The 13,764-nt window shown below is 46.3% G+C and overlaps 1 protein-coding gene across 1 annotated transcript in view; it reads left to right on the top strand.

The window, feature by feature from the left end:
- The first annotated feature begins 5,816 nt into the window (after positions 1–5,816).
- The window catches only part of slc7a10a (solute carrier family 7 member 10a), a 29,091-nt gene continuing 21,143 nt past the window's right edge, over positions 5,817–13,764 (top strand). The window contains exons 1-3 of the mRNA XM_037483743.2: positions 5,817–6,057; positions 9,491–9,695; positions 10,862–11,013. Of these exons, the coding sequence (XP_037339640.1) occupies positions 5,832–6,057; positions 9,491–9,695; positions 10,862–11,013 (583 nt within the window). The 5' untranslated portion in view covers positions 5,817–5,831. The remainder of the gene's footprint in view (positions 6,058–9,490; positions 9,696–10,861; positions 11,014–13,764) is intronic.

Genomic DNA, 13,764 nt, shown 5'->3' on the forward strand with positions numbered 1-13,764 from the left:
CCACGCTAGCTGGTAATTGTTTTGCGTTGAGGTGATACTTGAGGCTCGATGTGCTGCGGTGATATGCGAATTCCTTGTTGCATAGCTTGCACACAACCATGCTCTTATCGACCGTATCCATTTGTATTTTATAATAAAATTTCCCATTCACGGGGCCAACCGACACGGACTTGTCAGCTTCTTCGTTCATGTTCACTGTGGTTTGTTGTTGTCTGAAGTCATGAACGCTAGTTGGTGCTCCAGTATAATCGGTCCGCCAAAACTCATCCAGTGAGAAACTTCCCGCGGTGCAAAAAATAAGTGTAAAAATGCGTAAAAAATGTTTGATTAATTACAATGTGAATTAAGATTAATTAATTAAACAAAAAAATAATCTTAATTAACGCGCTAATGTCCCGGCCCTACAGCATACATAATATGATTCATTAAGGCATTACCAATCATGCACCCAGTACTGCTTGGAAAGATCATCAATATATACATTAAAAAGGACTGGGGACAATATTCCTCCTGGTCGGACACCATTGCTGACCCCAAATGGGGCTGAGACACTTTGGCCCCATTTTACTTGCATTGTCTGGTCGGCGTACGAGTAAGCCAGAATTCTCACAATATCCCCGACATATCTTTCTAAAAGCAATTGTTTGGTCATGAAAAAGAACCAAATGTTGCTCCTTGTAGTATAAAAAAATCACATAAAGATACCTATCCCTCTCTGAAGGCCACTGTAGTGCTTCAACATACTTTGAGAGAGAGGTTTGAGCGGAGGGTCAAGTTGTTGCTTGCAATCTGCCACCTCACCACTAGATGTCACTAGATCGCTCACACTGTTCCTTTGAGAGCATCCTCTCATATGGAAGTAAATCTGTGCCATCGGGGGTTGAAATAAAAAGGTGATTGAATTTCTAGCACTGAATATTTATGCATTGAAATTATGTACCTGAATGTTTTTCAACATTAAAACACCGCAAAAAAATTCAACCTAAAAAAAAATCACTGTTAAAATATTCAGCCGCAAAAGAAATGACAGTTACAATATTCAACCCAAAAAATTCAGCCGCAAAAACACCAAAATCCGGGACACTAAGGTAGAGCAATCGATTCTAGATTCAAGATCAGAAGCGTACATCCCTTTATGTAAGACTCTGCGCTACTTGAAGGTCGCTGTGTTGTGCCAGATCCTCAATAAAGTTTACCCATGGTCATGAAGATACTCATTTAACGTTACGTGGACTTTGAATGCCGCTTAATACCCAACTGAGATCGGCTTGTGCCGCTCTGAAAAAGGATCCTTCCACCGACCACTTTCCGACTCTGCGCTACTGCGGTTATTCCGGCATGTCGTCGGGTTTATGCGTCTGCACGCTCCATTAAAGCCGCTGCCGCTGCCCCCTCCCCCCCACTACACTACAGCGGCTCATGTGCCTCTTCAAGCGCATTCCTGGTTTCAAAACTCCGCCAATCACTCCTAACAGCTTGTCGAAGGATCTCAGCATCATTAAATGAATTCAAAACTAGAGGAAGAGGCGTATTGTGAGCGGCTGTACGCTCTCGTTTAACTTCCGCTTAGTTCATGTCCAATACAGTCTGTTAATGTATAAATGTCAGCTGTCTATTACGGAATCTTACCGACACAAACCACACTGATGGCATAAAGAAGAGTTAAAGCCCCGTTATTATTGGACATGGCTACAATCTGAAGCCGAAGGTGTATTGGGTGCTCACTCCTTTAGCTTGACGCACGCTCATGATCTTGAATCTAGAATCGATTGCTCTTCCTTAGTGTCCCGGATGTTGGTGTTTTGAGTCATTGAGAACAAGTACACTGCAGGGGAAATAATGAATCATTCCGGGGTATTATTTCACTCCGTCTGTCTGGCACATTTATGCTTTCGCTAATTAGTGTAAGTGTGAGGTTTACAGAGGTCCTTCTGAGGAGAACAACCACAATCTCATGCACTGTGAATCCAGAAGCATTACCCCTCCAAGGATTAAACTAAAGGTAATAACTGTTAGTTACTTACTCACCACTTTAACAAGACACAAAACATTTACCATGCACTCATTTTTAAGCTTTTTTCTAAGCAGACATGTCACAGCGGGAGGGTATAGTTGCAGCTACAGGATGATCCAGTTCCTTTTATAGCACGCGGGCCAGTGAGCCGTTACAGTTGGCCTGTATGAACACCTCCCTGCTGTGTGAGGTCACTAGACTCCATATAATAATTAAAAAAGTAATAACAGCCAGGCTGACAGGCAGTGAGGGAGGCGCAGTACACTCACACCCAACTCTAAGAAATGATCAGACATAGTGATCGAAAACATAATTCTGGGTGTGAGTCCTTTCACTTTCTGTTGTGAACTGTTGTTGGGATACGTCTTCTACGAACCTTTTACCCAGGAGATATTCAACTTGGAAAAGCAGAGGTGTAAGTAATCACATGGAGAACATATTTCTTTGAGTCAAGCCCTGACAGCGTTACAGTGAGACATCTTGCACAATACAAGAATCCTGAAACTGAAGCAGCAGAATCATTTATGCTTCCTTCTTGAGGGATACATGAATACATCCAGTATTGGAACGGTTTTACAATTCGATGCACGTGTCACATATGATCAGTGGTCAATCATGCTGTTGATTAATTATAACCATTATACCCAAAGCACCGTGAAATTTTGAACATCTCACAAAGCAGGTGCATGTCTACAGATATCATATACATATAATAATAATAATAATTGTGGCTACATTATTACACAGCCAAATTAGTTGGAATGTCCATGTTTTCATTCTAACATGCAAATCCATTTGACTGTTGACCCTGTTGACCCTGATTGACAGCAGTGTGTGGAACATACTATTGTGTTTACCTCTTTCACTTCAAGAGAATAAGTAGAGGCTCAAATTACAACAGGGCAGAGGGAGAAGACTCACCTGAATCCTGTTTAACACTGAATCACTTTCAAGAAGAGACAACCTGTAGTTCTTGTTGGAACATTTTCATGAAAACCTGGAATTTAAAAGAAAAAGAAGACAATAATAATAATAATAGTAGTAATAATATGTGGACAGTTCGTGGTTTATTTCCTCAAGCTTCAGTTGTCAGAGGGTCGGGCTGGAGCAGGTTGCAGGGAGGACTCAAACGCAGAGTTTTTCCAAACATAGGGCTCTTTATTTCTAAACCAAGACATGACGTGCTCCAACGACGAGTGACGTAAGACAATGACGCGACAAGGGACAACAGGCACACGGGGCTTAAATACACAAGGGAGGTGCAGGTGATTGGACACAGGTGGAAACACTCAGGCAATCACAGGACAAGGCAGGAAGTGAAGTTAACCCAAGACCACAAGGAACATGAAACTTCAAACTAAAACAGGAAGAGAGACCAAACCGTGACAGAACCCCCCCCTCAAGGACCGAATTCCAGACGGTCCTAAAGGAGGGTGGAACCCAGAAAAACAGACAAGGGAGGGAGGGCGGGGAACCTGACAACCCCCGGCCGCCCAGGGGACTCCAAGGGTCGGCGGCACGGGGTCGGGTCCCTCCGGCCGGGATGACCGCCGGGCCTCAGGGTCTCGGGGGGCCGACCGCTACGGCGGCCGGGCCTCAGGGTCTCGGGGGGCCTGCCGGGTCGGCGACCGGGCCTCAGGGTCTCGGGGGGCCTGCCGGGTCGGCGACCGGGCCTCAGGGTCTCGGGGGGCCTGCCGGGTCGGCGACCGGGCCTCAGGGTCTCGGGGGGCCTGCCGGGTCGGCGACCGGGCCTCAGGGTCTCGGGGGGCGTGCCGGGTCGGCGACCGGGCCTCAGGGTCTCGGGGGGCGTGCCGGGTCGGCGACCGGGCCTCAGGGTCTCGGGGGGCCTGCCGGGTCGGCGACCGGGCCTCAGGGTCTCGGGGGGCCTGCCGGGTCGGAGACCGGGCCTCAGGGTCTCGGGGGGCCTGCCGGGTCGGTGCGGCTGCGGCGTCGTCGAGGCGGGGGGCGCCGAGCTGTGCGGCTGCGGCGTCGTCGAGGCGGGGGGGCGCCGAGCTGTGCGGCTGCGGCGTCGTGGCGTGGGGCTCCGGCCCAACCCCTGACCCCACCCCCCCTTCAAGGACCGACTTCCAGGCGGTCCCAAGAGGGTGGGAGGGAGGGGGCGTGGTTCTCGGGGCAGGAACGGGAGGGGGCGTGGTTCTCGGGGCAGGAACGGGCGGGGGCGTGGTTCTCGGGGCAGGAACGGGCGCTGACGGGCGTCTCGGGGCCGGAACGGGCGCTGACGGGCGTCTCGGCGCCGGAACGGGCGCTGACGGGCGTCTCGGCGCAGGAACGGGCGCTGACGGGCGTCTCGGGGCCGGAACGGGCGCTGACGGGCGTCTCGGGGCCGGAACGGGCGCTGACGGGCGTCTCGGGGCCGGAACGGGCGCTGACGGGCGTCTCGGCGCCGGAACGGGCGCTGACGGGCGTCTCGGCGCCGGAACGGGCGCTGACGGGCGTCTCGGCGCAGGAACGGGCGCTGACGGGCGTCTCGGCGCAGGAACGGGCGCTGACGGGCGTCTCGGCGCAGGAACGGGCGCTGACGGGCGTCTCGGCGCAGGAACAGGCGCTGACGGGCGTCTCGGGGCCGGAACGGGCGCTGACGGGGTTCTGGGGGCCGGAACGGGCGGAGACGGGCGGAGACGGGCGGAGACGGGCGTCTGGGGGCCCACTCGGGCTGGGACAGGCGTCTGGGGGCCGGAACGGGCGGAGACGAGACTCTGGGTCTGGGGGCCCACTCGGGCTGGGACGGGCGTCTGGGGGCCCACTCGGGCTGGGACGGGTGTCGTGGACGGTGTTGCTGCCGCCGAACTCGGAGGTCCAGGACGTGGGGATCGTACCTGGCCTGGAGGAGGGCGGCCAGCTCCAGCACCTGCTCCCCGCGTTCGCTGAGGACTGGAGGCTGGGCGCTGGCCTCCCACTGCGAGTCCCAAGCGGTGTCTGGACAGCGGCGAGGGCGTCGACCGGAACGTCGCCCGGAGCCTGCTGGCGAGCCGGGGTCGGCGTTACGCCTGGCAGCCTGCTGCACGCTGCGGGGACCGCCGAGGGTCAGACGGGTTCCCAAAAACGGGTTCACAAAATTGAATCCTGCTGAGTCCCTTTGTGGTCGCGTCATTCTGTCAGAGGGTCGGGCTGGAGCAGGTTGCAGGGAGGACTCAAACGCAGAGTTTTTCCAAACATAGGGCTCTTTATTTCTAAACCAAGACATGACGTGCTCCAACGACGAGTGACGTAAGACAATGACGCGACAAGGGACAACAGGCACACGGGGCTTAAATACACAAGGGAGGTGCAGGTGATTGGACACAGGTGGAAACACTCGGGCAATCACAGGACAAGGCAGGAAGTGAAGTTAACCCAAGACCACAAGGAACATGAAACTTCAAACTAAAACAGGAAGAGAGACCAAACCGTGACATCAGTTGTTTTCCTATTCATTAAATCCATTGATATACAGCCTGTGTTTGATGTTTGTCCTGCGAGGGAATAGTAAATAAGTCAAGTGAGTTTCTGTATCCAGGCCTACATCTGGGTGAACAGTAGGCTGTACTGTTGGCCCTAAAAGGCTCAAATTACAGCGGCCATTGGGACAACAGCCCCCCTGAGTCCTGTTGGGCTACACAGCCAATTTGTACGATCCAAAAAAACAAGACCATTCAATTAAATGTAATTTAATTTAAAATAGATAATTATTAGATTATTATTTTGAATACTCGTTTATTTTATTTGAAGTTTAAAATTCATTCATCATCTGTATCATCATCTCGTGATCACACCTTTCAGGGTACCTGAGCCAAGGTGGTGACTTCAGCGGCGAGCCATGCGCATGCGCGTGTCCTCATCAGTAGTAAATTATAAAGACAGCCCAGGGAGCGCAGCTTGGTTCAGTCTACAGTATCTGGACCGGACCGAGGCGCCCAGGAAGCCCACTTGTAAGGCGGAGGAGATGGACAAGGAGAAAAAGAAGGAGAAAAAGTCCTCCAAGAGCGACAGAGTCACTTTGAAAAAAGAAATCGGACTTTTGAGCGCGTGCGCTATTATCATCGGTGAGTGTGGACCGGCTTTTGTCTTAAATCGTGTTTTATCGACATCGGGTCGATAAGGCGAATTCTGCTGCATGGAGAGCTGAATAACTTCCGTATCGTGACCGGCGTGCAGCTGTTGCTTCCACGTTAGAGGTACAATTTAATATTTAAAAACAATAGGATACAGTAGCGCACACGGGTCTGTTCCCCCTGAACGACTAAGTAGACCTACTGTAAGTACACTGTGCGGAAGGGAGTTTGCCAAAATGTTCATATATGGCTTAGCAGTCGGATTGTAGCTGGAGCCGCATAAATACGCACAGAAAGAGTCACCTTTACGCGCGGATGGTCCACCTATAATGTCTCGGTCCACTTGGGTTTTGCGTGGAAACTGTTGCATCAGTCGTGATGATCTGAGTATGGACGTGCCTACGTGGCTGGACCTCCTCGTGTTGAACTTGAAAAGCATGCAGACAAAGCAAAGCCTCCATGTGTATATGCAATACATTCCCGCGGGAGTACAGTGACGCATCGAGGATGTTCCTATAGCGTGGTACGAAATGCACTGGTGCTGCAGCACAGTTGCATTAGGAAAAACAGCCTCTATGGAGGATTGTAGGTGTGTTTTGAAACGAGATGCAAACGGACTCCTAAAGTATGCGTGGCCGCTGAAAAGTGACATCGTTGCAGCAGCAACTAAACAGGTTGTGCAGTGTGACGGGAACCCGAGGTCTGGAGGAATGAGAGAGTGAGGCTACATGTGTTGGGGGGATGATTCCATCAATGCATATATAGGTCTGCTCTCCAAACGTCAAGGTCCTCACCACCAGCAGTACAGGCGCAAAGGGATGTTGGAAAGGACCACTGAAAGTTTGAAACAGTGCAGACGGAAACAAACCTAACAGAAAAATGAAATATATACATTGACAATTCTAAAATACCAGATCTCAGTGTGAGGATAAATCAATATAAATGTGAAGGTTTTTCAAAAGGTTTTTCAAAGGCAGTGCTACAGTGAGGCACTTTTAATAGTAATGTTATCATTTAAGTAGCATATCTTCATAAGCAACGTCACTTATATGGTGCTTTGATAAAGGCTGATACGGTTAAGACTTTTTCTTTACCCTGTCCTGGATTTTATTCATTTGCCAAGCAGGTGCTGTACAAATCCCCTGCTAAACGTTCAAAATGGCCTCAGGCCTTCAGGGAATCGTGTCTCAAGAGAAAAGGTTTAGAATCCACTTCTTTACTGTTATGGACCTGATCTACTTTAGTGTTTCTAGCGTGAAATGAAACCTCAAATGACTCAGGCTGGCATTAACCAGTTAAGGAGGTTTTTCTGTGTGGCACAGATGGAGTGAAGCCTTCGTGCATCTATCACGCACATACAACCTGAGTCATGCTACTACCCACCACATGAAGCCTACTCGCTTTTCCACTGTGCAGCTCTAATGTAAGGTGGGCTACAGGCTCTCTCTGTGCAACTACTGCTGCTTCTGCAAGGGGCAGGACAGCACACCAAATGTATCTAATTACTTAGATTCCCACCTCCATGCCAGCAGACAACTCCTCCTGCTCAACATTCCCTCTCAGATGTGAGTCATGCTTGTAATTACATGCAAGTCGGATTCATTGTCGAGAAGAAAATTACAAAACAACCCTAAGGGTTGACAGAAGACATATTTCTTTACTTATCTCCACAACTTGAATATAATGTAAATTTATTTGAGTAGTAGATTTGAGAAAAACTCCAAGTGCGGGGAGCCTAAGAGGGTATGTACGACTTAGATTTATGCTCTAAGCCACGATGCCAAACTTTATCACATAACAAACACAACGTAGGCGTTATGCAACGGCTCTGCATCTCACCACGACCTCCACAATCAAATGTGACAGTGATAAATTCACCGTTCGGACCTCCTCTCTCCCTCTGCATCATTAGGGAGCATTGAGTGCTGCTCCGACGGGGGAGCCGGGATGGCGTGCCTCACTTGGTTGCCTCACAGAAAAAATGTTTACAGTGGATAGAGTCATAATTTGTTACCCAAAACTCCTTTTGTCTTGAAGTTCTGCAAAGGGGTGAAGAACACAGACGACAGCGCAAATCACATGTTGCTTTGACAGCTGCTGTTTGCTTTCTTTATTGTGCTTGTTGTTTTTTCTTTGTATAGGGTGGATAACTTGTGAGTGCCAGGCTGGATTTGAACTCATGACACGGTTGCTTAATAACATGCCTCTGTTAACTGAGCCAAGATGCATTTCAGCTTAGTAGCCTTCAACTAGCCCCAAGCCTATTCACCAATTTATTTCAGAGCCTATAAAAAATCTGTTTACACAAGTAAAGACTTATGTTGAAGGAAAAATTAGCAGAAAACATGTTTATTAAACAGAATTATTCACTAAAACTTGGGTTTCTTCCCCAATTGTGCCGATATAAAAAAGGGTGCGCTGCTATATCAATTCTCTTTTTTATAGTCCAATAAAGAACTATGGGTAAGTCACAGCTCTTCTTGCTTTAATTTCTTTCTTTTGGCACAGTTGAAGTTTACCTGAATATTCATCAATAAAGGCAGCCTGCAGTGTCATGGGTAGCGCCAAATCACCTGCTAGCAGTTTAGAAGAGAAGAAAATACAGTATGTTTCTCTAGATAACTAAATGTGAAGTCTCCCTGTAGCCGAAATCAATTACACATAACACACATACCAAGGCAATTTCCAGCATATCAAATCATTTTATTTTATCTTTTGCTGAAGTTATAACAACAAACCTAAAGTAGACCACCGCAGAACCATACATATTCATATGATGACAAAGTTGCTTAAGCTTTTATAGTGCCTGCAGCTATAAACAGAACAAATGAGATCAACACATATTTAAAATATTGAACTACTCCGTGCCGTATTATTAAATACGGCCACACACAACCGCTCAAGCTCAGTCACAAAATGATCAACCAATCATGAACGTGACACCAGCTCTATGCACAATTATCGGGAATGAAAAATGACATAAGAAAATGTATTAGTCCAATCTGCAAATCAGCTTGAAAAGCGTTTTACAGAAGACAGACATACTGTTTATGAAGAGTTCTTTAGAGATTACACAAGTCATTAACAAACACAGAACAAATTGTAGAACTTTAATTGTACTCATAACAGCTCTTATCTACAGCAAATTGTAAATCTGGTTATTTGATGACGTTGCACTTTCTTGTTCTTGTATCTATTGTTGAAATGCACTTATGACACTAAATGACACTTAATGTTTGATAAACCTCTTGGGATTTCATAGTGGCTGTTTTCCTTTTCTCTGTCTAAGCCTTATTGGTGCCCTAACACATATTTCATACAAAAATCTAATTTAATAGATGTACAACACTGCAGCTCTCGAATCCAACCTGGATTCTCTATGGAAGTGTAAACAAACTATTGATCTGTGTTTTTTCTCTAAAAGGTAACATCATTGGCTCTGGGATATTCATCTCACCTAAAGGAGTGTTGGAGCATGCAGGCTCCGTGGGGCTGTCACTCATCGTCTGGGTCTGTGGAGGCGGGATCTGTGCCCTCGGGTCCTTGTGCTATGCTGAACTTGGTGTGACCATCCCAAAATCTGGAGGAGACTACTCGTATGTGACAGAAATATTTGGAGGGCTCGTTGGGTAAGTAATGTTGTTAATGTTGTAATAATACGTGTGTATGTGTGTGTGTGTGTGAGTGCCTCTGGGTCTGCCCACAGCTTTTCTCTCAATCAGCAGCAGCAAACATCATATTTGGGGCTGCTGGTTCAGGCAGAATGCTAAAGGACCTCTCGTTGTTGAGGTGACCGCTACTGATGCCTCACTCCTCCCTCTTAGCCGGCACTCTGTCGGTAGGGTGATAACACAGCTGAGTGCATCTCCAATCCCCCCCCTTCCGTCCCTGCGCCCCCTGTGACTACTCTGCGCCCACCGTGGAGGGATAACAGTTTGTGGTGTGTTTAGCTAATATTTAACGGAACTACCAGAACACACACACAACTGTAGCTAGCTATAACTCAGCCGCTGCTAAGTGACCAGACCGCCTGGTGAGTTCAAGTTGGGGTTTGTGTGACATGTCTTCGACGACCACTTAAGAGTCCAGTGTACGTCGCCGCTCGTTCTTGAGTTCAGGTAACAGAAGGTTAGCCAGCGGCGAGTCGTATTCATTCACTCACACAATACAGCAGTTGTTATTCTAGAAATTTGCACTCAGAAGTGTTGGATTGCAGCAATTCTAGTAACTTAGTAAGGATTAAACTGTAATGGCCTGTACACAAGAGAGCTGCCTGTCTGGCACAAAGCGACCCTGAAGGTCTTGTGACTTACATTTGATCAGGTGACTTGACAGATGTAAGACTCAGAAGGTCAAACGTGCTTGGCACTGCAAAAGCCTGTTGACACACTAGTTTAGTCCTGTGTGGCCCATTTATTTGCACATGGTGTGAGGAAAAGAACAGACAAGGATATGATTTTTTTTAAATGAAGGTTACAGTAAGATGAGACATGCTGCATGCTGTAATCAGGAACCGTTTCCTTCCGCCGGGTACTGCCTCTCCCACGTGTCTGGCCACTAGTCCCTCACAACTGATGCCAAAATGCCACTGAGCCAGTTACCCAGTCACAACTGCTGCAGAGGAGCTCCACAGAGACCAACAGCTGGAAACCAGGCTTGTGCCACGCAGCTCATTTAGGTAGATGTGTGAATGTGAACTCAGGAAGGAACTGAAAGAGAGCAACAATAACTCCTTCCCCATCCAAAAAAAGAACAGTGGACAAAATCCGGTGTGTTTTGTCTCTCCATCTCTTAGCTTCCTGTTGTTATGGAGCGCCGTGCTCATCATGTATCCGACCACGCTGGCTGTCATCGCGCTCACCTTCTCCAATTATGTCCTGCAGCCGGCCTTCCCGGACTGCCTGCCACCGTACATCGCCACCAGACTCCTCGCCACCATCTGCATCTGTGAGTCACAAACATAGAAAGAAGACTGAAAGTTTCAATGGGTTTTTGTTGATGATGATTCATGAGCTCTTATGATGAAGATACCAAACTGCACTTCCCAGAGATCAAACTGTACTTCCCAGAGATCAAACTGTACTTCCCAGAGATCATTTGCCAATCAGTGCAGGTCTGTTTCCTCCATCATTATAAACCATATTCTTCAAAACACACATACATTTTATTTCAAGCTTTGCATGTCTTTATATTTGCAAGCTGTGCCACTGAAATAAATAAAGTCTGTAATTAATTAATCGGAATTAATCGCATTTTAATTGCATAAATATTTGACCTGAGAACAGTGAGAAGTCATTTTTTTCACATGGATTTTTATGGATTTTTATTTTTGTTCAATCAATTCCAGCAGACAAGTGTAGCAATAGCATATTTAGAAATATAGTACTTTCAGAAATTCAGGTAGCCTATAGGTAAGTAGACCTTTTGTAAACTATGTTTTTTTAAGTAGACCAATACTTTCAAGTACATTCAGAACATTGGTTATTTTTTCAGACGTGGACTTAGTTACCCTGGTCCTTAAACCAGTCATCTGGTGGAGTGTGGGTTGGGTGTGGGTCCTTGTACTCGAAGTCGGGCTAACGTCCACGCTAGCTAGTAATTGTTTTGCGTTGAGGTGATACTTGAGGCTCGATGCTGCGGGGATATGCGAATTCCTTGTTGCATAGCTTGCACACAACCATGCTCTTATCGACCGTATCCGTTTGTTTTTTATAATAATTTTTTGTTTAATTAATTAATCTTAATTCACATTGTAATTAATTAATCTTAATTCACATTGTAATTAATTCATCTTAATTAACGCGCTAATCTCCCGGCCCTAGAAAAAACACATTCCTAGTTCATATGAATCTCAACTTTCCATCCAGACAATTGCCAGCCCAGCCAGGCACAGCTAAGAATAGCATCACATAGACTTGAGAATATTTAACAAAAATAAAAATAATAAAAAATATATATGTATATATATATATTAGGCCTGTCAAAAATAGCGCGTTAACGACGTTAATTAGTAGTTTGTCGTTAATTACGTCAATTTTTTTAACACATTTCACGCATGCGCAGTGTGACAAATTATTCAGGTCCGGAAAGAACCTCTTCCTCTAGGGAATGCACTTCATCCTATACAACACATTACTGCCACCTGCAGGCAGGAGGCAAATGTCGGTCCGGGAGATTTTCGGGAGGGGCTTTGAAATTTGGGAGGGTTGACAAGTCTGGTCATCGCAGCCCTGGACCATCAGGAGCACAAACTCGTTTTGCCGCAGCAGAGTGGCATAAACTGCAGAGGCTGGAGACCCTTCTAGAGCCATGCAGAGAAATCAGTCTGTAACTTATCAAACATTGATTTGATTATTTTCTGGAATGAATTAAACCAAGTCAAATATCAATAACATGTATTTATGTAAAAAATAATAATGATGATAATAATAATGATAATTATTATGTATCTGTGTCCTGTTATTTATCATTAGTATGCATTTCAGAAAGAAAAAATGGTTAGGATTAAGGTGTAATTGCAAATAGTGATTAATCATGATTAATCCACTGAAAATTCTGATTAATTTGATTAAAATTTTTAATCATTTGACAGCCCTAATATACATATATAATATATAAATATATATATTTAGATATATATATATTGAATTTTTCGCAAATTATTATTAATATTTGAATGTATTTTATGATTTAAGAACACGTTTAAGTGGGGCTAATTAGCATAATTTCGGGAGCAAGACCACGCCTCTTCCGTTATTTCTATAAATACAGCTTAACGCACTCAAGTATGCATTTTATTTTTTTTCCAACTTTTCGTAGGGCCCTGAAGGGGTTTGCCCTGCCCCAGGCGCACGGCCGATCCTCCGACGTAGTTCCCCACAACCCCTCCGATCGACCAGACTAAATCAATCAACGACGCATTCACTCATGTTAAACGCCTTCAGTGGATGGCGTGCTCTTAGCTAGTGAAGTGCCAAATCAATGAATTTGTTGAGACACAACTTAGAACAATTTTCTCTTTTTTGTTTTTTTCTTGGAAAGATATTCAGCAGGAATACAATGGATTGCCTAGTGTGGGTAGGGAATGTGTCCTTACCTCAAGTGAAGTGTAGTACTGCGGGGTCTTGTTTGCGAGTGAGGGAAAGATAGAGTGGGAGTTTGGCCAGAGAATCAAAGTGGCGGTAGCGGCATTGCCCTCGCTTTACCGCAACGGAATGCAAAACTCTCAACCTACCGGTTGATCTATATTGAAGGATTGATTTGGGCAATCCTACCTGGTAAGGTAACCTCCCCAGGGAGGCTGGATGGTATACATTCCCGTTGGACACTCACTGCCAATCGGATCTCGGCCACTGGCACGATGACGTCTTGGTTCAAATTATCACACTTAAGACCTTCTGATAGATATCTGTAGATAATCCGGTCACCTGACTGTATGAATGAATGATGGTAGACCATAAAAAGTGCAGAAAAAACAAATGAACAAGTGCCTGTTTTGTCCCTCCAGCCAGAGAGAGACCAACGTTGGGAGTGAGCGGCTAACTGGAGAGTAGAGGCTCTCTAAATGTAAGGAGAAAAGAAGTTACTTGAAAGGCTAAAACATCTCATGCCTGAAGATATTATGATACTTGGTTCACAGTTTGCTGACGCCTGTCATTGTCATTCAATGATCCCTTATGAAACGCCGGGGTCTATTTC

This window comes from Pungitius pungitius, chromosome 4, assembly GCF_949316345.1.
Source record: "Pungitius pungitius chromosome 4, fPunPun2.1, whole genome shotgun sequence".
NCBI classification, from domain to species: Eukaryota; Metazoa; Chordata; class Actinopteri; order Perciformes; family Gasterosteidae; genus Pungitius; species Pungitius pungitius.